At 47.2% G+C, this 25677-nt stretch overlaps 1 protein-coding gene across 23 annotated transcripts in view; it reads right to left on the reverse strand.

The window, feature by feature from the left end:
• Positions 1–796: 796 nt before the first annotated feature.
• Positions 797–25677, reverse strand: part of EHMT1 (euchromatic histone lysine methyltransferase 1) — a 143102-nt gene continuing 118221 nt past the window's right edge. For all 23 annotated transcript variants that reach the window (XM_083721609.1, XM_083721621.1, XM_083721604.1 and 20 more), the window contains 9 exons: positions 24368–24522; positions 21029–21196; positions 20107–20251; positions 18844–18921; positions 17141–17256; positions 11790–11876; positions 7518–7596; positions 6058–6233; positions 797–2601 (listed from right to left, as the gene is read on the reverse strand). In XM_083721609.1, the coding sequence (XP_083577735.1) occupies positions 2409–2601; positions 6058–6233; positions 7518–7596; positions 11790–11876; positions 17141–17256; positions 18844–18921; positions 20107–20251; positions 21029–21196; positions 24368–24522 (1197 nt within the window). In that variant the 3' untranslated portion in view covers positions 797–2408. The remainder of the gene's footprint in view (positions 2602–6057; positions 6234–7517; positions 7597–11789; positions 11877–17140; positions 17257–18843; positions 18922–20106; positions 20252–21028; positions 21197–24367; positions 24523–25677) is intronic.

Below are 25677 nucleotides of genomic sequence, written 5' to 3' on the forward strand. Positions count from 1 at the left end.
AAGTGTCTGCGGACAGCGCTGGCTCCCGGCCTATAGAGTGAGATGAGCGCACAACCCTAGAGTCTGGCAAGACTGGCCCGTACGGGCAGGGGCACCTTTACCTTTACCTATGTTGACTGGCAGCAGGGTTTCAGGCACGGGTCTCTCCCAGTCCTACTTGCAGATACCAGGGACTGGACCTGGTACTTTCTGCATGAAAAGTAGATGCCGCACCACTGAGCGGTTGTTACTTGTAGATTGTGATGCACTGAGTTATGGTTTGGAGAAGGCAATGAATGGAGAAGGTAAATAACAGTCAAGAAAAGCTTTATGCCCTTTTCAGAGGCACAGAAAAAGTAATCATTTCGTTAAGGTCTAGGGCTTTGCCTGTCTCTCTCTTATAAAGTCGCATATGTGTGCACACCCACCTGCAACTCTCTTCACTTTCTAATTTAGACTTAGAATCCCACTTGCAGGAGGTGGTGTCTGACAAGCCACTCAGCCTCAGATTTAGAGGACAGCCATGAGTGACTTGCCTTTCAGGCGTTTTGTTGGGAACACAATACAAAAACATAACACAAAGTCCTATGAGCACCTAAAAAAAAGTTACAGAAATGTTCAAATGCCATTGTTATTGCCTGATTTTTGAGCTGCTTATAAGCATGTGATATAGCTGCACAGTGAACCCTGCTCTGAGGATGATATTGTTCCTGAATTAATTAAACTAGAATAAAACTGTGCATAGTAGGGAGCGCAAGGGGAAGTATTGCAAAAATTTAATCTAGTAAAGACTAAAGAGGCCAAAGGGGGCAAAATGTTTAATGCACTTTTTATTGATTTCATTGAAAACAGAACAAGGAAATGACAGGAGCCCAAAGGTGGGAACCTTTGAAACTCAAAAAAAGAAAAAAAGAAAAGAAAACATTTAACAGAAAGGAAAAGGGGGGGGGGGAACCACCCAGCAATATGAACGGTTTAGAAGAGATGCACCCCTCCCCCTCCAAAAAAGAAAAATTAACCCCACAAAAAACAAAACAAAAAAGTCCCCAAACCTGGTACTGCACTAATTACAGTATTTAAGAGATAAATGGGGAAAAAGATGATCTGCTTTACCACCGCACAAAAGGTGATGACAGATTTTATTCCCACTACAATACTAACAAAAGGTCTTGTGGGTTTTGTCGTCCCTGCATTTTATACTAAGATCACTTTGTTCTTTTCTTTTTTTCTTCTTTTTATTATACAATTGAAAATTTCATTTTACGTAGTAGTGAGAAAAAAATCACACTAAAATCAGCACCGTTGAGTTGCTCGGGTGAGTTGCTTTTCTGTTCAGCTCCCCCCAGTATGGTACAAGAGAAATCAGTTCAATCCAACCGTCAACCTCACAATATGTAGCTTTACATGGGGAGTCATGGGGAAGAAATGAATGAAATCGGAAAAACGGCGATGGCACAGATAGACCACATTTGCCACCATGTTCTCAGGGGTGCCCAGGCTGAGCTTTTGCTTCAGGAAATGCCTGGAAGAGGGCCTCTCTGTAAGTGCCAGTTTATCCGTATGGGAAAACAAACAAAAAAAATCCTCGATTCCTTTTCCAGAGTTAGTGTTATGTAAGACATAAGGAATCCTTCCAAGCCTCCCATTGCACGACAGGGGTGTATGCGCCAAAACACTGGAAAAAACAAAAACTCTCTGTAATGGAGAAGCCCCTATCTGGACTTGGGAGAACCTCTGGGAGGCTTGGACAAATAATTAAGAGGTTGTGACGGAAAACAGCAAATATGCTGGCTAAGGCAGGCACCTTGTTCGAAAGGAGTTCCGTTTCAATCCTCGGACGATGAGCGAGAAAGGAAGGTGTGCCTGCAAAGGTTAAGCTGGCCTCGGTGCTTGTGCCAAGGAGGTGGTTTTGGCTTCAAGAAATCGTCATCACCATAATCATCATCACATTTCATCAAGTATTCAGAGTTCTACTACAACTGGAGAGATGCAACATCAGCAGTCCATTCAAATCTTGTCCTTTCAGGTGGGGGAATCAAGTGGGTGGGCGGAAGACCTCTTCCTTGGCTCGGAGAACAGGGATCACATTAAGAGAGGCCTCTAAAGGGCCTCTCAGCATGGAAGGATGAGAGCAGCTACCCCTGCGTTCACAAGCCAGCTACTTCCTGGTCTGCTGTGGGTGCAAGAAGAAAGCAGGGCGGACCTGCGTCATCTGTGACGAAGCACAAGGTGACTGGTTCCTTTCTCCAGTAACACTCAATAGCAGCGCCTCAACGCTGGACTGCTGCAGGGCTGTGGGGTGGTATTCTGTGTTGGGGTTTTTTTTTTAACGGGAGGGGGGAGTCTCCTTTCTCGAAAATATATAAAAAAGAAATATCTTACAATCTGTGGTGGTGTTTTGTTTTTCTTTCTATGTGTGTAGAAAGCCCTCAAAAGGAGGTTGTTGCAACTGCTGTTGTAGAGCTCGTGTCAGGGAGCCTGCTCTCCAACACCTCCTGGGATGAGGAAGTGCTGGCCTGCCTCTGAGCCAGGATGGCGCTGGTGTACCTGCACTTGGGAGAACCGCACAGGCAACTGAAGTAATTGCCCTTGACTTCCCAGAACCTATCGCCATAGTCAAACCTGAGAGAGAGAGAGAGAGAGAGAGAGAGAGAGAGAGAGAGAGAGAGAGAGAGAGAAAGAGTGTTGTACTTCTGGGCAAATATACACAGGAGGAAGCCACACAGTTGATTCCACCACCACCACAACCACCACCAAAAACAGCACAGGGGAATGGGCTCCCCCACCAACCGACTGAGGCCCCCACTCCCTTCGAAGCAGTCTCCCAAGGGCTACATGTATGAAGTAAAGGTAAAGGTAAAGGGACCCCTGACCATTAGGTCCAGTCATGACCGACTCTGGGGTTGCGGAGCTCATCTCACTTTATTGGCCGAGGGAGCCGGCGTACAGCTTCCAGGTCATGTGGCCAGCATGACTAAGCTGCTTCTGGCGAACCAGAGCAGTGCACGGAAACACCATTTACCTTCCCGCCGGAGTGGTACCTATTTATCTACTTGGACTCTGACGTGCTTTTGAACTGCTAGGTGGGCAGGAGCAGGGACCAAGCAACGGGAGCTCACCCCGGCGTGGGGATTCGAACCACTGACCTTCTGGTCAGCAATCCTAGGCTCTGTGGTTTAACCCACAGCGCCACCCGCGTCCCACTCATGTATGAAGTGGGTGGGGCCAAAAGCCAAAGTGGGGATGACTGCCTTAAGAAGGGTTTAGTAGTTCTTATAAGGATCAGCTTGGATGGAAACACTAGACAAGGCTTCCTCAACCTCGGCCCTCTAGATGTTTTGAGACTACAATTCCCATCATCCCTGACCACTGGTCCTGCCAGCTAGGTATCATGGGAGCTGTAGGCCAAAAACACCTGGAGGGCCGAGGTTGAGGAAGCCTGCACTAGACCTTGGTATAGACTTTAACCTCGGGGGGGAAACTTTGGAAAAGTTATTTGAAGTTCACGGCATGTTAATTCTTTGAAGGAGAGCTACATGAAAATGATTTACAGGTGGTATTTAGCTCCGAGTAGACTTGTTAAGATGTATAAGACTGAATCAGATAAGTGCTGGGGATGCAAGGAGGTCGAGGGAACATTTTTTCCATTTGTGATGGACTTGTAAAAGGGTACTGGGAAATGATCCATAATGAATTGAAAAACAAGTTTAAAAGGACCGTCGCTCAAAAACCAAAGTCCTTTTTGTTGGGGATAATTCAGACAGAATTTCTCAGGTGTCAAAAAATGTATGCCACTACTGTGGCCCGTGTTTTGTTAGTCCAAAAATGGAAAATGAGCGAGAATCCAGTTAAAGAAGAATGGCAACTTAAGCTGATGGAATATGCACAGCTTGAAGACTACACCAGCCAGTGTAGACGAGGCAAGGCCAAAATTGGCCCTCCAGCTGTTTTGGGACTACAATTCCCATCATCCCTGACTACTGGTCCTGTTAGCTAGGGATGATGGGAGTTGTAGTCCCAAAACAGCAGGAGGGCCAAGTTTGGCCATGCCTAGTGTAGACAGTAATCAGCTGGGTGGACCAATGGTCTGAATCAGTAATTAGGCAGATTTGTCTGTTCCTATAATACTGACTTTTAAAAGAAAAACTTTCCAAGTTGGGTTCCAATATAATCAAGGAATACAGTGATTTTTCAAAAGGGAAGTGCAAAATACATTTTAAAAATGAAACAGAATCTTAAGAGCCAGCAGAAAGCTAGGAAAGCTTAATCAAGCTCAGTTCAAGCTTATTAATGACCCCCACACCTTCAAAATTCATTTCCCCCACACCAAGCCCATTTCCCCACCACAAAAAAATAGTTGAACAAGCAACTATCTGCATTTACTGAGTCATGGCCCCTTATAATGTGAACATTGGCCCATCAACCTCAGTATTGTCTACACTGACTGGCAGCATCTCCTTAAGGTTTCAGATTGGGAGTCTCTCCCAGTCCTACCTGGAGATACCAGGGGTTTGAACCTCTGACCAGTGTTACAAACTTGGATAGGAAAGCTAGGAGCCATGTGGGAACTAGGTCGTGGGCACCAAAACAAAATGTCTAGGCACTTTTTTCTTCCTTCTTCCGCATTACCAGACCAGATGATTTGCCTGGCAGTGCGGTGATGGCAAAAAAAAGTATTTTTTATTTTTTGCTGCTGGGCAAATCAGGTGTTCTGCAGGGCAGGGCAGCAGCAAAAGATGAGTGCAGAACACCTGATTCGCTTGACAGTAAAAAAAAAAAGAAAACACTTCTTTTGCTGCTGTGCTGCTGGGTGAATCAGGTGTTTTGTGGGGTAGTCCAGCAGCAGCCAGGCAGGTGGAGATGCTAGAGGCCAAGGGTGGCATCCAGACATCTTTTTGCTGCAGCCAGGCAGGTGGAGATGCTAGAGGCCAAGGGTGGCATCCAGACAGTCTCAAAAGGCCGGTTGCTGGTCACAAAGTGCAAATGGCACCCAGCTAATTTCGAACGCTACCTGTGACCTTCAGAATGCATAGCTGATAGTCTGTTACTGTGGTGCAATGGGTTCCCATGAGCAGGAAGTTACAGACGCCTCCTTAAGTAGATTGATTTGCTTTTTAGTGTTACTTCTCAACATCTGTTTCATGGCTTCTGTGCGAGTAAGCTGGGGCAAGGGGTGAGGGCGTGAACACACATGCGCAGATCTGAAGAAGGCCAACACATGCACAGAGCTGGAGGAACGCTTGAAAGCAGATCCAGAAAAGCCATGAGCTTTGATATAGCTCAGTCAACAGAGCATGAGACACTCTAATCTTGGGGTTGTGGGTTCAAGGGGGGTTGAACTAATGACCCCTGCGGTTCTTTCCAACTCCGCAGTTCCACGATTCAATGAAATGCACATTGAATGTATGGTCCGAGTGTGACCTTGTTTTGTTGAATGCAACCCAAAGAGAAGGAGCCTGCAAAACAGGGAGATGGAAATGGGTAGGTTCTGACCCAGACCTCTGCTGGTTTCAGACCTCCCCACTGCTAGCATGTGACCCATGGGCGTCCATGGAGATGGGGCAGGAGGTCAAGGGGGAGCAATTCCCCTCCCCATGACTTGATGAACCATAATCCCAATTTCCAGCACTTATCCGCTCCCCGAAAGATTTGAGTTTCGAGCACTTGGAGATTAGACATGATGTACAGGCACTATAAATAGGGACCGCTTACCAGCGGGAAGGTAAACGGCATTCCCGTGTGCGGCTCTGGCTCACCAGAGCAGCGATGTCACGCTGGCCACGTGACCCGGAAGTGTCTCCAGACAGCGCTGGCCCCTGGCCTCTTGAGTGAGATGGGCGCACAACCCGAGTCTGTCAAGACTGGCCCATACGGGCAGGGGTACCTTTACCTTTTACAGGCACTATACCCACAGATGCCCACAATCTGATCCCCCACCACATAAATATTATCCCTGAAGGAATGGCTGCCCCGACAGACCAAGGGCTGCCTCCATCCCTGAGCTTAAGCAACTCTTCTTCCTCCCTCCTCCTCCTGCTTTCCATTCCTGCCATTTCCTTCTCTTCCTCTTACACATACCCAATCTCTTCTCCCGCTTGGATATTCTTGGTACTGAAGAATGCAATTCTGGGGAAGCGCAGGTCCTGGTGGGACATGAACACTCGTACGGCGGTCAGGTTGGGCTCGCAGAAATGGTTGATGAAGCGGCTGATGTTGCCGTAAAAGCGGGCATCTATGCAGTACACGTCTTTGTTCTGAGGAGGGTTTTTTTGGGGGGGGACACACAGAGAGAACCTCTGATTAGACCTGAGTTTTGGTTCCATGTAAAATCAGTCTCTGCTGGAGCTGGAGGAAATTATTTGAAGAGTTATCCTGCGCAGGTATTTTAGCCACTCACCTAGGCCCCGTATGCACCATGTACTTAAAGCAATTCTTATACCACTTTGAAAGTCATGGTTTCCACTGAAGAATTATGGGAACTGTTGCTTGTTAAGGGTGCAGAGTACTGCTAGAAGTAACCCTCCTACCCCCCACATTCTTCCTCACAGAGCTACAGTTCCTAGAGTTGGGAAACAGGTTCAAATATGTCTCATTTTCCATCCCCCGAATACTTTTCATTCAATAGAGATCAAGGTCCCATTTGCAGTATACAATAAAAGCATCTTTATACCACTTTGCTCAAAGAATCCTGGGAACTATAGTTTGTTAAGGGTGCAGAGTACTGCTAGGAGAACTCCCTATTCCCATCACAGAGGTACAATCCCCAGAGTACCCTGTGAGCGGAGGGGATGCATTTGCACTATGCTGACCCTTCCTCCTCTACTATTCCCAGAATTCCTTGGGAAGAAGGATTGAGTGTTAAAACACTTTGGGAATTGTAGCGCTGTGAGTGGGAGTAGGTGTCCCTAGCAGCTCTCAGCATCCTTAACACCTTCAGTTCACAGGATTCTTTGGTGGAAACCATGACTGTTTAAAAGTGGTGTCCCGCTGCTTTAAATGCATAGTGTAGATATCGCCTTAAGAACAAGCAAAACAGCTAAATTAAAAGTTATTAAGAGGCAGCTTCCAACTAATGCCCCATGGTGGAAGTAGGTCTGCATGAGGCATTTTGCCTTTCAGGGTTGTGCCCAACTAAGTTCTACTCAGAGTAGGCCCACTGAGATTACTGGATCCAAGTTAAATAGTGTCCTGTTATTCTTCAGTGAGTCTACTTTGAGCAGGACTACTCCTTGGTAACTAATCTTTGTCCGTCCCCCGTCCCCCCAATCACCTTTGGGCAAAGAGTCGTGCTCAGCAGAGGCTGTTTATGAGCTGGTGGCCCAGAATAAGATGTCCCAGTTTCCCCCATCATCTGTCCCCTGAGTCTCTCAGCCCTTTCCCCTTCCCAATTCTACAGGATGTTTTGCTTTTCCTAAAAGGCGAAAAGAGCTTCCTGTCACACCAACTTACAGATGATTAAATGGGGGGTGGGGTGGGGGAAGAGGCAGAATTTATTTTAGCACTTTCTGCTTGTCCTGCGAGCCCTTCAAATTTACTACCTGGTCGCCAAGTTCAAAAAGGTAGGTGTCTTCTTCCCGTACATTTGCCTCTGAATCAGAAATTAGCTCTCCAACATACCTGCAAGAGAAACGAGAAACCAGAATTGGAGACTAATGACCTTTTTTTTTTGCAACAGATTTGGACATATGGTAGTTGATGCATTCAAAAGAACCTCCTTCCAAGACAGCCTCTTCCTTAACATCCCAAAACCCGGTCCTCTCCATTTTGACAAGTTTTGGGTGACCTGAATGACTGCTCCCCTCAAGGGGTCAGCTTGCACTCTTGTTCCCAGAAGCAAAAAGCCACAGCCTGGCATGTTACTCCACAGCAGTGGCCTTTAATGAACTGTAGGAGGAGCTAGACTACATGGTAAGAGATCCCCAAATGCATATTTGGGTTAAAATAGGATCCTGGGTCTGAAAAGGCTGACGGCAGTTGCCGGCGCCCATTGGGACTGGTAGGGCAGATGGCAGGGAGACCAACAGTAGGGGGGCCAGAGGCAATGATAAGTGATGCCAACATGTTGGTCCTGCTCTGCCCTGCTGAGTTCTACATGGGAACAACACTGAGACTAAACAAGAGGAACCTTACAGGCAAGACCAGCATATCCTGGGCTGGTTGTAAGTAGGATGACAGGCATGTGATGGCTGACTGAGGGCAGACTAGTGTTGCTTAGCCTGGGCTCCATTTTCCCAGCAGAGCAGCCTCCATTACTCTATACCAGGCACTCCCAAACTTGGTCCTCCAGATGTTTTGGGGCTACAACTCCCATCAGCCCTAGCTAACAGGACCAGTGGTCAGGGATGATGGGAACTGTAGTCCCAAAACATCTGGAGGGCCGAGTTTGGGGGTGCCTGCTCTATACCAACAACTTGGTTAGAGATGCTCCCAAAGCATTTTCAGTCTGACAAAGTCACTCAATAATGTGAAGCCGGACCAGTGAGGGGTGTGGCCTAGGGAGAGACCAGAGGGTCTTCCCACTCCTGCTCTGGCTGCAGAGGTATCTGGTCACCCTGAAGGCTCCACCTCTTCTATCTGCAGCTTTTCCAAGACACAGCGAGACCACTTCACAGAGCTGCCTCCTAGCATCTTTTAAAGCTAGGGTGGGGGTCCTGTGGTCCTCAAGGTGCTGCTGGACTACAACTCCCATCATCCTTGACCATTTGCTATCTCTTCCAGATTCATTGGTGAGTGTGGTTAAAAGGTGGGCCTCCTAAACATATGGGCACATTTAAGGGTGAAATTGTTTCCACCCAACTTCTCCTAAACAATGCTAATGTATCATTCCAGGTTAATTAGAAAGTAATAATCTGGTTCAGAGCAACTCTAACAAGATGTGCTAGGAATAACATTTCTAATTGTAATTACTTTAAGAACATTTTTAACTGTAATTGCTTTTAGATCTCTTTTAGCTGCAATTGTTTTTAGAATGTGTTAATCTGTTTTAGAATGTTTCTGTTTTTAAATTGTGTATCTGTTTGCCACTCTGGGCTCCTCTGTGGAGGAAGGACTGGATATAGATTCAGTAAGTATATGAAATCAACAGACACACACTTTAAAGGTTGCTAGCTAGGCTGCCTTTACGCTGCATACCTCCTTTCTCAGGTCTTTTTAGCCTCTGACTTTGCATCTCATCAAGCGGTTCTGTAGCATTGCAGAGGCTGTAAAAAATTCACCTGGGCTGCTGAAGAAAAGTCGCATCCATCAGGCTTGCTCTGGAGGTTCAAACTGCCTTGGGCTGTTCAAAGGTTATTAAGAAATATACGAGACCTAAGGGACACTCTTGCCTGGCAACTGTGCTCCTCTGACGGGGTAATGCTGAGAGTGCCACATACCCCAGAGGTTCATTTAGTTATGTACTAGTAACCAGGCTTTTAGTGTTGCACTTCCAGCCCTCTGGAATCAATTAGGGATGTTTAGGTGGCCATTTTTGTTTTGTTTTAAGGAATGCTTTTTCAGGCAGGCTTTCTCTGTAGCTCTTGTGACTTCTCTGCATTTTATCTCTCTTGGCTCCTAGTGAGAGCTTGACTGCACACCTGAAAAGGGTACAGGACAAGGGCAACTAAAATGATTGAGGGGCTACAGAAACTAACCCTTCGAGGAGACACCTTATGTGCTTTTCGTTTTAGTTTAGAAAAGGGATGGGGAACCTGTGCTCCTCCAGCTGCTGATGGACTGAAAACTATCATCATCCCTGACCACTGGCCATGCTGGCTAGAGCATGGCAGGAGATGGAAGTCCAGCAACATCTGGAGAGCCACAGGTCCCCCCCACCTGATTTAGGAGGGGGGAGGCAATGACGGAAGCGTATGGCACCATGCATGGTGTGGAGAAAGCAGAACATGAACATTTCTCCCTCTCCCAAAATACCAGAATCTGGGACCACCCAATGAAGCTGAACGTTGGAAGCTAATAGAATCCACTGCCACCAAGTTGGGTGGGTTTAAAAGGAGTAAAACAAATTCATGGCTGTCAACTGCTACTAGCTGCAGTGGGTATGCTCTACCTCTACTGCATCTGACTGCCAATTGTCGGGAGAGTACTGTTGCTGTTCTCAGGTCCTGCTTTGCAGGCTTTCCATTGGGGTATCTGCTTGGCCACTGTGAAAACAGGATGCTGGAGCAGATGTGGATCCACCAGGGCTCTTGTTATGTTCTTATTCATAAAACAGGACAGAAGCAAACGGTCTCCCTTAACTCCACAAAGTATTGTATGTATGAAGTCCACATGTATGAGTTCACAGCCAGTTGTCCCCTTCTGTTATTGAAGGCCCACACTTCCACCATAGGCACTGTGCTTCCTTTTCTTTTCCACAGAAATAGATGTGATGTCATACAGAGGATTATGACATCAAATGCAGGAGAGCGATTAGCCGCTAAAACCGAAGGCGCCCTGCACTGATGTGAAGGGCAGAACCAGGAAGGCTCATTAATCACCAGAGCAGGCAGGCTCCAGACATCAATGTGATTAATCTCCTCTCCACTTAAGATAGTCCAAGGGAAACAAATGGCACTTGATATTTCTTTTTAATGTGGGGAAGGAGGTTCTGGAAGCAAGGCTGAATGAAGACAGGGTTAGGGAATGTTTTTCAGCCTGGGGGCCACATCCCCTCATGGGCAGTCTTCTCAAGGGCCACAAACCAGAGGTGGAATGCCTTTATGAATCAGGCCACATTCAAAGCCGTGCAAAAATTAAAGGTTTCCACTCTCATACACCTCTCCGTGCAGGGAATGAAGAGGCATTATCACAGTCCACAGGGCATGGCCAGAAGGGGTGTAGCCTGGGGAGAGTCTCAAAGGCCAGATAGAGAAGTGTGATGGGCTGCATTTGGCCTCCAGGCATAAGGTGCCCCACAAGCACTTGCCCTACTTTCAGAGAGCAGCTGAATAGAAAGCAACAAGGACAATGAGGAGCATGGATAGCAGTGGACCAGGGCGGGGGTGGTTCAGCATGTTGCCTACCCGTTTTAAGCCCATGGGCAACTAGTTGCAGTGAACTGGGGAGTGAGTGAGTTGCACATGCATCACTACCCACCACACAAGGTGTTTGTCACTGTCACATACTAGGTAGTGCAACAGATCACGTAAGTTGCTGGTGAATGGCACTTGGCAACCTTGCAGAATTTATTTATTTATTTCAATAGCATTCCTATTGATTGCCTGATCGTTAAGGGAGGGGAGAGAACGGCCACACAAAACAGATCTTATGGGGAATGAATTTGTGCCTGGGATATTTCCAAGTCCACAATCTCAGCTGGATACAACCTGAGCCCAAGGTGAATATGAGGCCTTGAACCCACATTCCATGGCCTCTTCCAAGATATGAGCATAATGGCACATGAGCTAAAACTCAAGGGTTCACATATGGAAGGGTCAGAGACTAAGGAAGTGTGGGGGGGGGGCGCTGCAAGGTTAAGCCCTTGTGACACAAGCTTTAAGGAGAGTTCTCTCTTCCTACTATGTTGAAAGAAGAGAAGAAGAGTTTGGATTTGATATCCTGCTTTATCACCACCCTAAGGAGTCTCAGAGCGGCTAACATTCTCCTTTCCCTTCCTCCCCCACAACAAACACTCTGTGAGGTGAGTGGGGCTGAGAGACTTCAGAGAAGTGTGACTAGCTCAAGGTCACCCAGCAGCTGCATGGGGAGGAGCGGGGAATCAAACCCGGTTCACCAGATTACGAGTCCACTGTTCTTAACCACTAGATCACACTGGCTCTCACACCACACTGGCTCACACTTCCAACAGTTTTTTCTAAAGGCAAGGCACTCACTCGCAAACAAAGGTCCCCAGTGGAATGTCCTGCATTGTCCGCACGCCCCAGCTCATCTTCTGCGTCCGATAAAGCTGTAATCGAATCCTGGAAGGCAAAGATCAACCCTGTGAGAACTTGCACTCAATTTTTTTAAAAATGCATTTGTAGATTTAACAGAATTAGTTCCCTGCTTAGCTGCAAACAAAACCTCTGAGGATTCGAAGTTGTGTCCAACTAAGTTCTACTTAAAGAGCAGATGCCCTGAAATTAATGGGTGTAAGTTAGTTGTGCCCATTATTTTCAACAGGCCTATTCTGAAAAGGCCTAGCATTGGATGAAACCTAAAGAATGTAAAATTTATATGAAAAATTGTAAAATAAAAGTCAACATGTTTAAAAACTGTAATATCAGAAAAATCACAACTGTTTTAAAAACTATCCCACGAGCTAAAATTGCAGCATAATGTTAGCTTTACATGGAACAGAGGCGATGTGTGTCACAGAAACAGCCAGATTAATTTCTATGGACTTGTGTTTCCAGCTGAAAGTAACTTGAATGTTTGATGCAGAAACCAATAATTTTCATTTTATTTTGGACTGCAACCCATGATAGTCCTGCTCAGAGAAGGCCCACTGAAAATAATGAACATGAGTTGCTTAGATCATTCATTTTAGTGGGTCTACTCTGAGCTGAACTCAGTTGGAAACAACTTCTTCAACGTGTCTTGAAGCTGTTTGTCAGCCTGCAGCCCACAGGACTCATTTCAGACTAGTTTACTCTCCCAGCCAAACACTCAAAACAGAATCCAGTCTCTGCTACCGATCAGAATTCAGGTGAGTCATGTAGGCTGCCTTCAAGGAATAATTCTTGATGTGCCACCTACACAATCTTTCTCTTGGTTTTATCTATCCCCCCCTCCCCAGCTTGAAATTCTTCAAATATTTGCAGATCATTGCAGGAAGCCGATATGGCTTCCCTAGCATCAGCACTTCCAGAATCCACTTCTATGGTGGCCGCTCTGAGCCCGGCCTTGGCTGGGGAGGGCGGGGTATAAATAAATAAATATTATTATTATTATTATTATTATTATTATTATTATTATTATTATTATTATTATTTGTCCCTGTTGTCTTTAGGGTGTGTTCAGTTAAGAGTGTCAGTTATGAGGGACCAACTGCCTCTTCTTGTTTCTTGCCTCAAACTTGCCTCATGTTTTATTTGGCTTCTCTCATCTTATTAAAGCTCAGTTCACATTTTCTTGAAAGACTTATTTTTCTCAAAGAAAAAGAAACTCTGCTAAGGAAAGGTGTGGTATGTCCTAAACTGCGCGACTGAGTGATATTCCCAGTTTGCCAGCATGTGGAGGGAACCCCATGTTAGCAGAAGTAGAAAGAATATGGGGAGAGGAATGCCTAATGAAACAGAAAAACACACACACAGTGTGTGTGTGTGTGTGTGTGTGTGTGAGAGAGAGAGAGAGAGAGAGAGAGAGAGAGAGAGAGAGTGTCCAAGTCCAATGTGGGCTGAGTTTGCTCAGCGGCCACCAAATGTTGCATGTTTTAAGTGGAAATGCAAAGTTGAGCAGGAGTGGGTGGGGTTGGAATAGAGAATCCTGGAAGAACAGGCTGGCTGGCAATCTTACATGGTAATGTTTTGTTGTAAGTTTCCTTGTACATCAAGGCCACAATCCTATGCAATAAACTCAGTGGGACTCACTTCCAAGTAAACAGGCCATATTTACAATCCGATAAAAGGGAAGAGTAAGAATTAAAAGCAGGAATAACCAGATGCACAAATGCAGGAAGGGGGAAACCTGGCTCGTCAGGTGGTATGTGTGAAAAGGATCTAGAGGTCTTTGTAGACCACAAAGCTTAACATGGGTCAAATATGTGATACAGCAGCAAAAATAAAAAAAGGGGGGAGCTAATGCTATTCTAGACAGTATCCGCAGAAGTATAATGTCTTGGAGTCCTGCAACCAGTTCTGGGCACTACAATTTAAGGAGGATATTGACAAACTGGCAGAGGAGGGAAACCCAGATGAAGAAGGGTCTGGAAACCAAGCCTTATGAGGAACTGTTGAAAGAGCTGGGTATATTTAGCCCGGAAAAGAGGTGAGAGGAGATACAATAGCTATCTTCCAATGTCTCAAGGAAGATGCAGCAAGCTTCTTTTCTCCTGCTCTAGAGGGTAGGACTCGAATCAAGGACTGCAAGTTACAAGAAAGGAGATTCTGAGTAAACATTAGGAATAAAAGGAACGGATTTCCTTGGGAGGCTGTGGACTATTTCCTTGGAGGTTTTTAAGCAAAGGTTGGACGGCCATCTGTCATGAATGCATTAGTTGAGATTCCTGCATTGCACTAGATGACCCTTGGGACCCATTCCAACTCTTATGATTCTATGAAGATGATTGTTTTGAGAAGGGTGTCAAACCATCAGTCCCTAGCAGTCTAGTGTGCTGGCTTAAAACAAACCACACTATCAAGAAGGTGGCCGGAACTTGAACAGAATGCTATGGAATGGGCCCCTTCAAAGCTACATTTTTATAACTGGAGAAAAGAGCAGAGGGATGAAGGGGAAATGTTAATGCATTTTAAGCTATTCCGCTGGATTTGTAGAAATCCCAAGAAGACCATAGAATACACCTGCAGCATCAGCCTAACTGGAAGTCCCCCCTCCTCCGCCGCCGGCACCTCAATTCAAGCATTCCTACACCAAAGCCCTGAAAACGCCTTCAAAATACATTAAAAGGAAGGCCCAGGGCATTTCTCGAATCAACTCAGGAAATGAAGATGACAAAAGTACAGCTTTGCTTCCAGTCTCTGCTTCTCATTTTGTATTGTATTATGTTGTGCACTGTGGTTTGCTGTTGTTTTATTGATTGGAGTTTAGAAATTACTTGTTGTAACTGTTGAGTAGATTTCTGTTTAATTCTGAAATCCTGATATTTAATATTATTCTATATTGTTTTAATGAATGTTGAACGTTATTTTATTTGCATATAGTATATTGTATTATGCATATTGTCTTATTCAGATGATGTTAGCCGCTCTGAGCCTGGCTTTGGCTGGGGAGAGCGGGATACAAATAAAAAATTATTATTATTATTATTATTATTATTATTATTAAAGCCTCACACAAAGGGCTTCAAAACCTGGCAACGAAGGTTAGGATGAGATAAGCAACTAGTAGAGGCTGGAGGTGCTGGACTTGCAACAGCTTCTGATCTCAGCCCAGTTACAAAGCTTAGTGGATGATTTTTGGGATGGCCGCTCTCCCTCCCTCTGCCTAAATCGACCATGTAGGAGAGATAATAATTAAACAAATAATTAAAATACCCGTGATAGAACAGTTCCATTTTAAAGCACCCGGGATTCCCCACTTTTTTAAAAATGAAAGTGCATCTTTCAAATATACAGTGGTACCTCGGGTTAAGTACTTAATTCGTTCCGGAGGTCCGTACTTAACCTGAAATTGTTCTTAACCTGAAGCACCACTTTAGCTAATGGGGCCCGCCGCACCACTGGAGCACGGTTTCTGTTCTCATCCTGAAGCAAAGTTCTTAACCCGAGGTATTATTTCTGGGTTAGTGGAGTCTGTAACCTGAAGCGTATGTAACCCAAGGTACCACTGTACCATAGTTCACATCATACACAGTGGTACCTCGGGTTAAGTACTTAATTCATTCTGAAGGTCCGTGCTTAACCTGGCATTACACAGAACCATGTGATCGTGCTCACTACAATTTCTACTAAGTGCCCTCCTGCTTTCTTTAGAGGTTTCACAATCCATTACATATACACACACACACACAGTGGTACCTCGGGTTAAGAACTTAATTCATTCTGAAGGTCCGTGCTTAACCTGAAACTGTTCTGGGTTAGCGGAGTCTGTAACCTGAAGCGTATGTAACCTGAAGTGCATGTAACCCGAGGTACCACTGTACCATAAAAACACTGTGCCATTATTGGAATTATTGTTGTTAATTGTTAAGGCCCTGTCAGAGGAAATGGCTAAGTGGGGTCAGGATAAGGCATGAGAAGAATATCCCAGCAGCTCTAACAATCCGCTCATTTCCTCATCCTAGCCAACCTTCGGAATTTGCTTTGGTTCACAACAGTGATCCAAGGCATTTGGGCTTCCTGGTTCCCACTTCCTTTCCATTTTAAAAACTCTCCTTGGGTTTTAGGTAACTATATCCTTCAAGGAAGGGACGCAGGTGGCGCTGTGGGTTAAAGCCTCAGCGCCTAGGACTTGCCGATCGAAAGGTCGGCGGTTCGAATCCCTGTGGCGGGGTGCGCTCCCGCTGCTCGGTCCCAGCGCCTGCCAACCTAGCAGTTCGAAAGCACCTCCGGGTGCAAGTAGATAAATAGGGACCGCTTACCAGCGGGAAGGTAAACGGCGTTTCCGTGTGCGGTTCTGGCTCGCCAGAGCAGCGATGTCACGCTGGCCACGTGACCCGGAAGTGTCTCCGGACAGCGCTGGCCCCTGGCCTCTTGAGTGAGATGGGCGCACAACCCCAGAGCCTGGCAAGACTGGCCCGTACGGGCAGGGGTACCTTTACCTTTACCTTTACTATCCTTCAAGGAACTCGGGATGGTGCATGTGATTCTCCCCTCATGATAAGCAATTTTCTCTAAATCCCAAGGCTGAGAGATGTGCCCATTCAGTTCCTACTCAGAGTAGACCCATTGTTATTGAAGCATTCAAGTGAGTGATGTCCATCTGTTTCAATGTGTCTACTATCCCCAGCGCACCATTTGAGCTTGGGTCTCCCTGGTCCTAGTCCAGCACTGCAAACCAGCAGTCATAAATATTTGCTGGACTACAGCTCCCATCATTCCCAGGTCACACTGCCTGGGGCTGAAAGGAGGTGGAGTCCAGGTGATTGACTTTATGGGATTGGCAGAGATGACTGGCAGAATCCGTGACCAGGGGAAAGAGACAGTGGAAGAGGACTGGAAGAAATTTAAAATATATCTTAAAAATTGTTGTAAAATTGAGGACTGATAAGATGTCTGGGGGTAAGAAATAGAGAACTACAGCTGTAAACATTAACATTAAGGAATTTAAAGAAAATTACTAGAGAAATTGACTGAAGGGTTGCTAAAGAGTTGTAAAACAAGGATGCAGTGAAAGGGAGGTATGGGGAAGTCATGTTTTAAATGTCTTTTATATGTTTTTGTTTTGTGTTTTGTTTGTCTTTTTGTTAAAAACCAATAAAAATTATTATAAAAAAAAAGAAAGGAGGTGGAGTCCAATGATATCTGGAGGGCTACAGACTCTCCTGCTCTTACCACTATACCCTACTGCCTCTCAGTCACAGAACAGGCCCCCCCCCAAAAAAAACCAGTGTTAACTGTCTTACCGGAGTCCATTTTGCACCACACGATTCCGGCAATTCCTCCAACACGAGCAGGCATGGTTGCACTCAAAGATCAAAGGCGGCTCGGTAGTGCTGAATTCCGGCAGGAGCCGGCCATCCTGCAGAGAGGGCAAGTGGACAAGGGACGTATTAGGTGCACACCTGTGCATAGGAAGAATTGCCATCTTTAATGAGGAATGACGACTTATGCCACAGATCTGGTCTATCCTGGTCCAGGGCATCCGGCCTGCTCCTCAAGGGAGCATAGGAATTAATCTTATATTGAGTCAGACCACTAGTCCACCTAGCTCAGAAGTGTACACTGACTGGCAACAACTCTGCAGCATTTGACTAGAGTCACTCCGAGCTCTACCTTGAGATGCAGTGCATTGAACCTGTGGCCTTGAGCCAGCGTGGTGTAGTGGTTAAGAGCGATGGATTGGTAATCTGGTGAACCAGGTTCGCTTCCCCGCTCCTCCACATGCAGCTGCTGGGTGACCTTGGGCTAGTCACACTTCCCTGAAGTCTCTCAGCCCCACTCACCTCACAGTGTGTTTATTGTGGGGGAGGAAGGGAAAATAGATTGTTAGCCGCTTTGAGACTCCTTAAGGGGTGTGATATGGGATGCGGGTGGCGCTGTGGGTTAAACCACAGAGCCTAGGACTTGCCGATCAGAAGGTCGGCGGTTCGAATCCCCACAACGGGGTGAGCTCCCATTGCTTGGTCCCTGCTCCTGCCAACCTAGCAGTTTGAAAGCACGTCAAAGTGCAAGTAGATAAATAGGTACTGCTCCAGCGGGAAGGTAAACGGCATTTCCGTGCGCTGCTCTGGTTTGCCAGAAGCGGCTTAGTCATGCTGGCCACATGACCTAGTAGCTGTATGCCGGCTCCCTTGGCCAATAAAGCGAGATGAGCGCCGCAACCCCAGAGTCGACAATGACTGGACCTAAGGGTCAGGGGTCCCTTTACCTTTACCTTTTAAGGGGAGTGATAAAGCGGGATATCAAGTCCAAACTCCTCCTCTTCTTTTTGCAAAGCAGATGTCCTACCATTGATCTACATCCCTTCCCTCAAGTCATAGCATACTTACAGACATAGGAGCACATAATGCTGTCTTATGCTGACTCAGGTCATTGGTCCATCTAGCTCAGTAGTGTCCACCCTGACTGGTAGTCGTTCTACAAGCTTTCAGAGGTGGGGTACTTTTCTAGCCTAATCTGGAGCTGCTGCTGGGGACTGAACCTGGGGCCTTCCTCAGGCAAAGCAGAAGCACAGACACTGAGCTACAGCCCTGCCTCTGAAAAAGCTTCTGCTCCCCTTCCCCCAAAGAGCTACAGTGCTGCTGCTGCCCCCCAACATCTTACCTATATATCTCCCTCCTTCCCCCTCCATACTGCCCACAGGCATTTCCATAGATTCTTCTGCAGAAGCAATGAGTCCAATCAAGCCTCAAACCCCCTGTGACTCCCCTAGGAAATCAAACTGTGCATTTCAAGGGGAAAGGATTATGTCTTTCAGCTGACCCTGCACATTGTGCTAGGCAGGGTAAGAACAACTTAATTTGCAAGTGGGAGAGATAACCCATTCCCCTTCTCTTAACAGGGAAGAGGAGCTCCCCCCTAGGCCTAAGCAGTAGTGATCCCCCCCAGTCCCACCACCCACATCCTCCAAGTCCACAAAGCTGAGAAAGCAGGCAAACGTCCTCACCTTGTCATACCAGCAGCGCATACTCAGCTGTCCACACAAGCAGTTGCTGGAGGAGCAGTCGTCTATGCACACACAGTACTGCAAGCAAAACAGCAAGAAGCAGCAAGTCACATGTGTGTGTGTGCTGACCCACCATAGGGCTTGTGGGGCCCAGCTAGTTGATCTACGAAGAAGCATCATGTAGGCTTTGCATGTCACTAGTGCGTAGTGCTGGATAAAAGGATATTAAAAAGGAGGAGGGATCCTGCTGTGAAAGCCAGCGAAGGTTCTGGAGCTCAAGCTCTCTGTCAGAGGGGGAAATACCAAATATCTGGGGCCCCTTTGGTGGGGTGAGGGTTTTAGGAAGGCAATGGACATTTGTCAGGATGGACATCTGTATTCTGCAATCTTATTCTAGATCAGGGCTGAGGAGCTGGATTCCAAGTGGTAGTGGATCCTGAGCTCCTTCACCCACTGCAGCCCAAGTCTGAAAGGCAGGTGGTGTAAAACTGCCTGCCAATCACCTGACATTGCAATGGCATAAGAGGACTCATCTTTGCCTGTTCACCAGACTATGTAGGGCTGCAAGGGCACAGCACTCCACAATTCCCAATGATCAGCTGATTGCCTGCATTTCCAAAGTGCAGTGCGCAGGGTTATGCAGCTGCCGCCAATCCTCTGACTGTCTACAAGCCCTGTTTTGCTCCAGTCCCATTCTTAAGCTGCTCCACAGCTTCAGCCATAATAGACATTGGGAGTAGGGTAGGTGGAACTGGCTATTTTATATTCACATTCCATGATGAGCTCCTAAGTTCCAAAAGGAGATGACAGAGGAAGAAAAACTGAGTGCATCAGTTCCCACACCAATTGCAAAGGAGTAAAGGGAGTAGACAAGAAAGAAGAGGGGGAGACTGAGCAGCATGCTCAGGTGTGAACTGAGCAGAGAGCACCCTCTTTCACAACGAGGAGAAAGGGGAGAAATTTCAAGTCCAAACAGTTTTTATTTCAGGAGGGCTTTTGCACCACGAATGCTGCTTTGGGGTTTTCAATCTATGCTTTAAACTCTGGACATTGTACTGTATATTGCGTTGTTGTTTTATTGCTATGGCTGATGGCTGATGCAATTAAAGATTCATTCATTCATTCTGGACATTGTATGCCTTCCTTTCTTTTCTTCATAAGCCACCCCAAGAAACGTGTGCAAAGTGAGCTATCATATAAATAGCAGGAGAGAGAAAAGAAAAAGGGAAGATCAAAAAGGTAGCTGCAAGCAGCCTGTCTAACCTGCAAATGAGTGATGTTCCTATCAATGTGCATGGGGGACGTCACACAATTCTGCGAAACGTATTTGTAGTCGCTAGGACAGGGCTCGACGTCGACAGAATTGACGCAAGGAATCGGGATCCGTTCATAACCCCGGGCAATGTCTCTGTCGCAGCAGGGAGAAGAAAATAATCACTTTTAAACTACAATAATAAAAGATACACAAAGCGAGAGCACTTCCCTGTGTATTGTCTCCAGTACTAGTGCTGCTTAGAGTAGACCCACTGAAACTAATGGATGCAACTAACACAGATCCATTCATTCCAATGGGTCTACTCTAACAGAAATTAGCTGGGTACAACACAGAGTCATCCTAAAGCAGGCATAGGCAAACTCAGCCCTCCAGATGTTTTGGGACTACAATTCCCATCTTCCCTGACCACTGGTTCTGCTAGCTAGGGATCATGGGAGTTGTAGGCCAAAAAACATCTGGAGGGCCGAGTTTGCTTATGACTGTCCTAAAGTAACATGAACCAGTATGACATTGCTTTTAATTACTGAAGAAGAGCCCTGCTGGACCAGGACAATGGCCCATCTTGTCCAGCATCTTCTTCTCATAGTGGCCTCCTGGACTCCTGTGGGAAACCTGCATGGAGGACTAGAGCACAAGAGCACTCTCCCACTACTGTGGTTTCCAGCAACTGATATTCAGAAGCATCGCTGTCTCTGACTGGGGAGGCAGAGCATACTGACATTTCATCTTGGTGTTTCCAAACTCGAAAATCTGTAGTCAAGACTCTCTGAATGAACCTTGGCCACTAGAGATCCCTGGGTTTTTTTAATTACACATTTGGTTGCCCAACATTAAGCTTGTCACCAGGGCGCTCCAGTTGCATCGGCAGAGGGCAGTGGCCTATGGGTGAGGCAGGCAAACCTCTCACACCTGCTCAGTATCTTCTCCACCTGGATGGGCTTGTCAGGCATCGAATCCTTGAGGGTCTTGTTCATTTGCAGAGCAACCCAGACTTGAGAGTTGTAGCTCGAACACTGCAGGGGAGTTTCGCCTTCTTTGTTTTTCAGGGCAACGTCCGAACCACGTGAAAGAAAGAGGCTGCAAGATGGGGGGGAAAGAGGGTGGGAGCCAAAAAGATGTGAAACTAATGTAGCCCTAAGTCATCTAGCAGCTATCTTTATATATGACTTTTAGAAGACATCTCAAGATAGCCCTGTATAGGGAAGTTTTAATGTTTGATATCTTACTGTGTTTTTTTACTTTGTTGGAAGCCGCCCAGAGTGGCTGGGGCAACCCAGTCAGATGGATGGGGTACAAATAAAATTAACATCACCACCACCACCACCACTATAGCTCACTGGTTAGAGCATCTACTTTGCACACAGAAAGTCCCAGTTTCAATCTCTGGCCTCTCCAGGTAGGGCTGGGGTGGTCTCCCTGTCTGAAAGCCTGGAGAGCTGTCAGCTTAGTTAATGCCAAGCTAGATGAATCAATGGTCTGACTCAGTATAAGGCAGCTTAAAAATGGAATGACGCAGAAAGCGTTCCAGCGGTCAGACAGAGAAGCCTGGAGTGAGGTCCCTCTACTCTGAATTGTGCAGTCAGAAGGAATCACCACTGAATTCAATGGAGCATATGCCCAGATAACTCTTCACAGGATTGTGCAGAATTGCTGTATATTATACACAATGAAGCCTATCAATGTATCTAATGGATCAATACAGCTGCTTGCCTAACTCTCCTTGGGTGGCTAGAGGAGTAGTCATCAAGAGGCACTGGACTTCAAAACGTGACCACCTTTCCCCAACCTGGTGCTCTCTAAGTGCTGCTCGACTGCAGCTCCCATCAGAGCCAGTAGCCAGGAATGATGGGAGAGGGGTTGCATTCCAACATCTGGAAGACACCAGATTGGGGGAGGCTGCCCTAAGCCCTTGAACCTGGGGGACCTTCTTCTGCATCCCAAGCATGTGTTCCACCACTGTGCTCCAGCCATTTCCCTTCACACAGCTGAAGTGGACCTGTCTAAGAGGAAGCCCTTTCCATGTTTTAGGTGGCCAACTGCTCTATCACAGGGGAGGCTCTCTGAATGTTATTGGACGCCTGACTCCCATGAACCACAGTCAGCATGGCCTATGGGCAGAGGTTCTCAACCCTTTTGAGTCCATGGCTCCTTTGACCAACTACATTCTTTCTGATGCTCCCCTGTGAAGAAACACACTCATGCCTTAGGAGCCCAGTTATGTTGCCCCTTGCCTGCAGAGCTGGCAGCCTCCTACCTCTTTCCCTTGTGGTGGGTTCCTTCAGCTTTGCCTCTTCTCCTCTCCCCTTCTTGGGAGTACTTGCAGCAGTGGTGGTGGTTGCTGCCACTACACCAGCAGCCCCTGATCTCTAAGGCACCCCCTTAGGCACCCCAAAGAGAGGCACTTCCTCATGCCACCTCACAGGGACCTGGGAAATGGATGCCCCTGATCAAAGGCAGCTGAATGTGAGGCCAGCAACTTACTCATCCCAGGAGGCAGCAATGGCACCATTCACTTGGGGAGCTTGTAGCCAGGGCCGCTGCAATGAAAAGCTGTGCGAGCTTCTGGGAGGCAGAGACACAAGGGGGCATCAGAAGAGGGAGGGAGGGAAGGAGGGATGGAGGCCAGTGCCGCCTGCAGCACACCTGACTATCATTCAAGGCACACCAGGGTGCTGAGGACCACTGGTTGACAACCACTGCTCTATGGTTAGGATGGTGACAGCTGTAGTCCAACAGCATTTGGGAGCAGAGGGAGCATAGGCTCCCCATCCCTAAAGGCCCAGATAGTCTGACCTGATACATGAGCAATAACGCTGGCATCTGGAGGTCTGCCTGCTTGATAAACACTTAGGGGGCAACCTAAGGCTGCTTTGCCCTCCAGTGGCAGAAATCGCAGCATCATTGGTTGCAACTGTTTGCAGAATGGCAGTCAAATGTACTGCTCCAATGCCAGAGTTTTTAAACAAGCTTTTTAACAAAAGGAAAAAAACTCTGCTCCAATGCCAGAGTTTTTTAACAAGTTTTTTAACAAAAGGAAATAGCAAAGCACTGCTCTCTTCCTGACTTTTGGCATTTTTAAGAACGTAAGAAGAGCCCTGCCAGATCAGTCAAGAGATCCTTCTGGTCCTGCCTCTTGGTCTCACAGTGGCCAAACAGATGCCTCAATGGGAAGCCTGCAAGCAGGACCTGGGTGCAACAGAACTCTCCCCACTTGTGATTCCCAGCAACTGGTATTCATGGGCATTCTGCGTCTGACAGTGAAAGCAGTATATATTACATAAATACCCTCGTTTCATGCTCAGATGCAAGTAGATTTCCTGAGGCCATGCACTTGGCCTTTGAATGCACAATTCTCAGACTGAGATCTAATGTTTGAACGTCTGCCCTATGTGCAATCATTTAATAAAAAAGACTGACAACAAGCCCACAAGCAGGACCTGAGTGCAACAGTGGTTTCTCAACTTGCAATTCTCAGGTACACTGCCTCTGACGGTGGAGGGGAGAACGTGGCCATTGTGGCTGGCAGCCACTGACATGCTCCTCCTCTATGGATTTGTCTAACCCTCTTTCAAAGCCATCCAAACTGGTGGTAATCACTACCTATTGTGGAAGCGAATTCCAGTTATGTGCTGTGTCATCCCCCAACCCTTTCTAAAGCAACAATAAGCAAGAAATTTAAAGGACTTTTGGTTTGGCCGTGAAAGAAATAGAGAAGTACAGTAGGCATGGCACGATAAAAGCTGTTTCTTCAATGCTCAGCTTTTCCGGGGTTGTGAGACTAAGAAAAACTTTTTAGTGTACAAAATTGTGCTTTTGGGGAAAGCTTTTATACACCTCTATCATGTTCAGCTGCTCCTGCCAACCTAGCAGTTTGAAAGCACGTCAAAGTGCAAGTAGATAAATAGGTACCACTCCGGCGGGAAGGTAAACGGCGTTTCCGTGCGCTGCTCTGGTTCGCCAGAAGCGGCTTAGTCATGCTGGCCACGTGACCCAGAAGCTGTACGCCGGCTCCTTCGGCCAATAAAGCGAGATGAGCGCCACAACCCCAGAGTCGGCCACGACTGGACCTAATGGTCAGGGGTCCCTTTACCTTTATCATGTTCAGCAGAGGCTGAGTGGAAGAAATGGGAAGGTACCACAAGGCATCACCTTTCCCCTTGCCCATCCATCCCGGAAGCCTCCCCCCCCGCCCATGAGGAGGGCAATGAAGGGAGAGGGGGGGACTTCTGGGGGGTGGGGCGTACTTACACCACACACTCGTAGCGGTTCTCTCGGGCCGCGATGTGCAGTGGGGAATCTCCGTGGATATTCACTGCGTGCAGGTCACACTTAGCAGCCAGCAAAATCTCTGCAATGTCGACGCACCCCGAAAAAGCAGCCCAGTGTAAACAAATGTTCTCCTCCTGGAAATTTGGCAGGGGGGAGGGGGGAGAACAGAAAGTTTAGTGTGCTCATCCTTGGCACCAGGGAAGGGCGGGGGACTACCCTGTCCTTAAGCTCTTGTTCCCTGCAGTACGTGGGCTGCCTTTTCTAGGCTGCTCAAGCTGTGCTTTCAGGCATGTGAGGCAGGGAGCTCCCAGCAACAGCTGCCTCCGAGTTCACTGAGGATGGTGGGGGAGGGGGAAGCTTGAAGCGAGGGCTGCCCTCCTTGCCTTATAAGGACAGATGAGTCATTTGTCTGCAGGTCGCAGCATGATCTGGGTGAATCCATGGGGAGACGCTGCCACAGACACGAAGGTATTAGCAGAGGAACTGTGTGACCCAGACATGTAGGACACCCGTGGAAGTCTCGAAAAGACAAGTCCCCCAAGGGGGGCCAGCAGCTGGCAAATTTGTAGAGGGATGGAGGGAGGCAGCCAGCAGTGCTTCCACCATCCTCAGTCAGAGGCTGCCTCTGGGCAACCCTTGATTGCTCCTGGCTGTAGAGTTTCCCTCCAGATCTGGAAAGATTTTAATACTGATTGGCCTGCTGCAGAAAAGGGTTTTTTTTTATCAATTGAGCCTGTGGATTTTTCTACTGTTGCTCAGCTCTGTAGAGCAGCCTGGAGCCCCTCCTGGGCTATTATTAAGGGCTCTACTAGGACAAATCTTTCACGGGGTGGGAGCGGAGGAACAGAAACAAGACCAAATCTCGTCTTCCCTATTCACATCGCAGGCCAAAGCTGTTAGCAGCTGCCCTGGAGCAAGAGGGTGTTTTCCTTAAGGGCTCTGCTCCCCCATCTCAGTTAGACTCAGCAAATGAGCCTCATCCTGCAGAGGTGTGCAATGGCTGTGTCTGCTCTGTGCTTCCTCAGCCAGCCTGGTGCTCAAGGCATAACCTTGATACTGAAATACAGGCTTTCCAGACAAATGTTCTTGTGGACATGGGAGAAGTAGGACCTTGGCGCTAACCAGGACCCCTGATACACCTGTGTCACCACCACCTTACTACCTGTCTGTTTGGCATTGGTCTAAAGAGAGACCTATGCACAGACAAATGCATGTGTATAGGCTATGGGTGAGGAACTTAAAATCCAGGGCCTTGTTGGACTCTGATCATGCCTCTTGCTTGTCTGCAT

The sequence above is a fragment of the Podarcis gaigeae genome, assembly GCF_964106915.1.
Source record: "Podarcis gaigeae genome assembly, chromosome: Z".
In the NCBI taxonomy this organism is placed as follows: Eukaryota; Metazoa; Chordata; class Lepidosauria; order Squamata; family Lacertidae; genus Podarcis; species Podarcis gaigeae.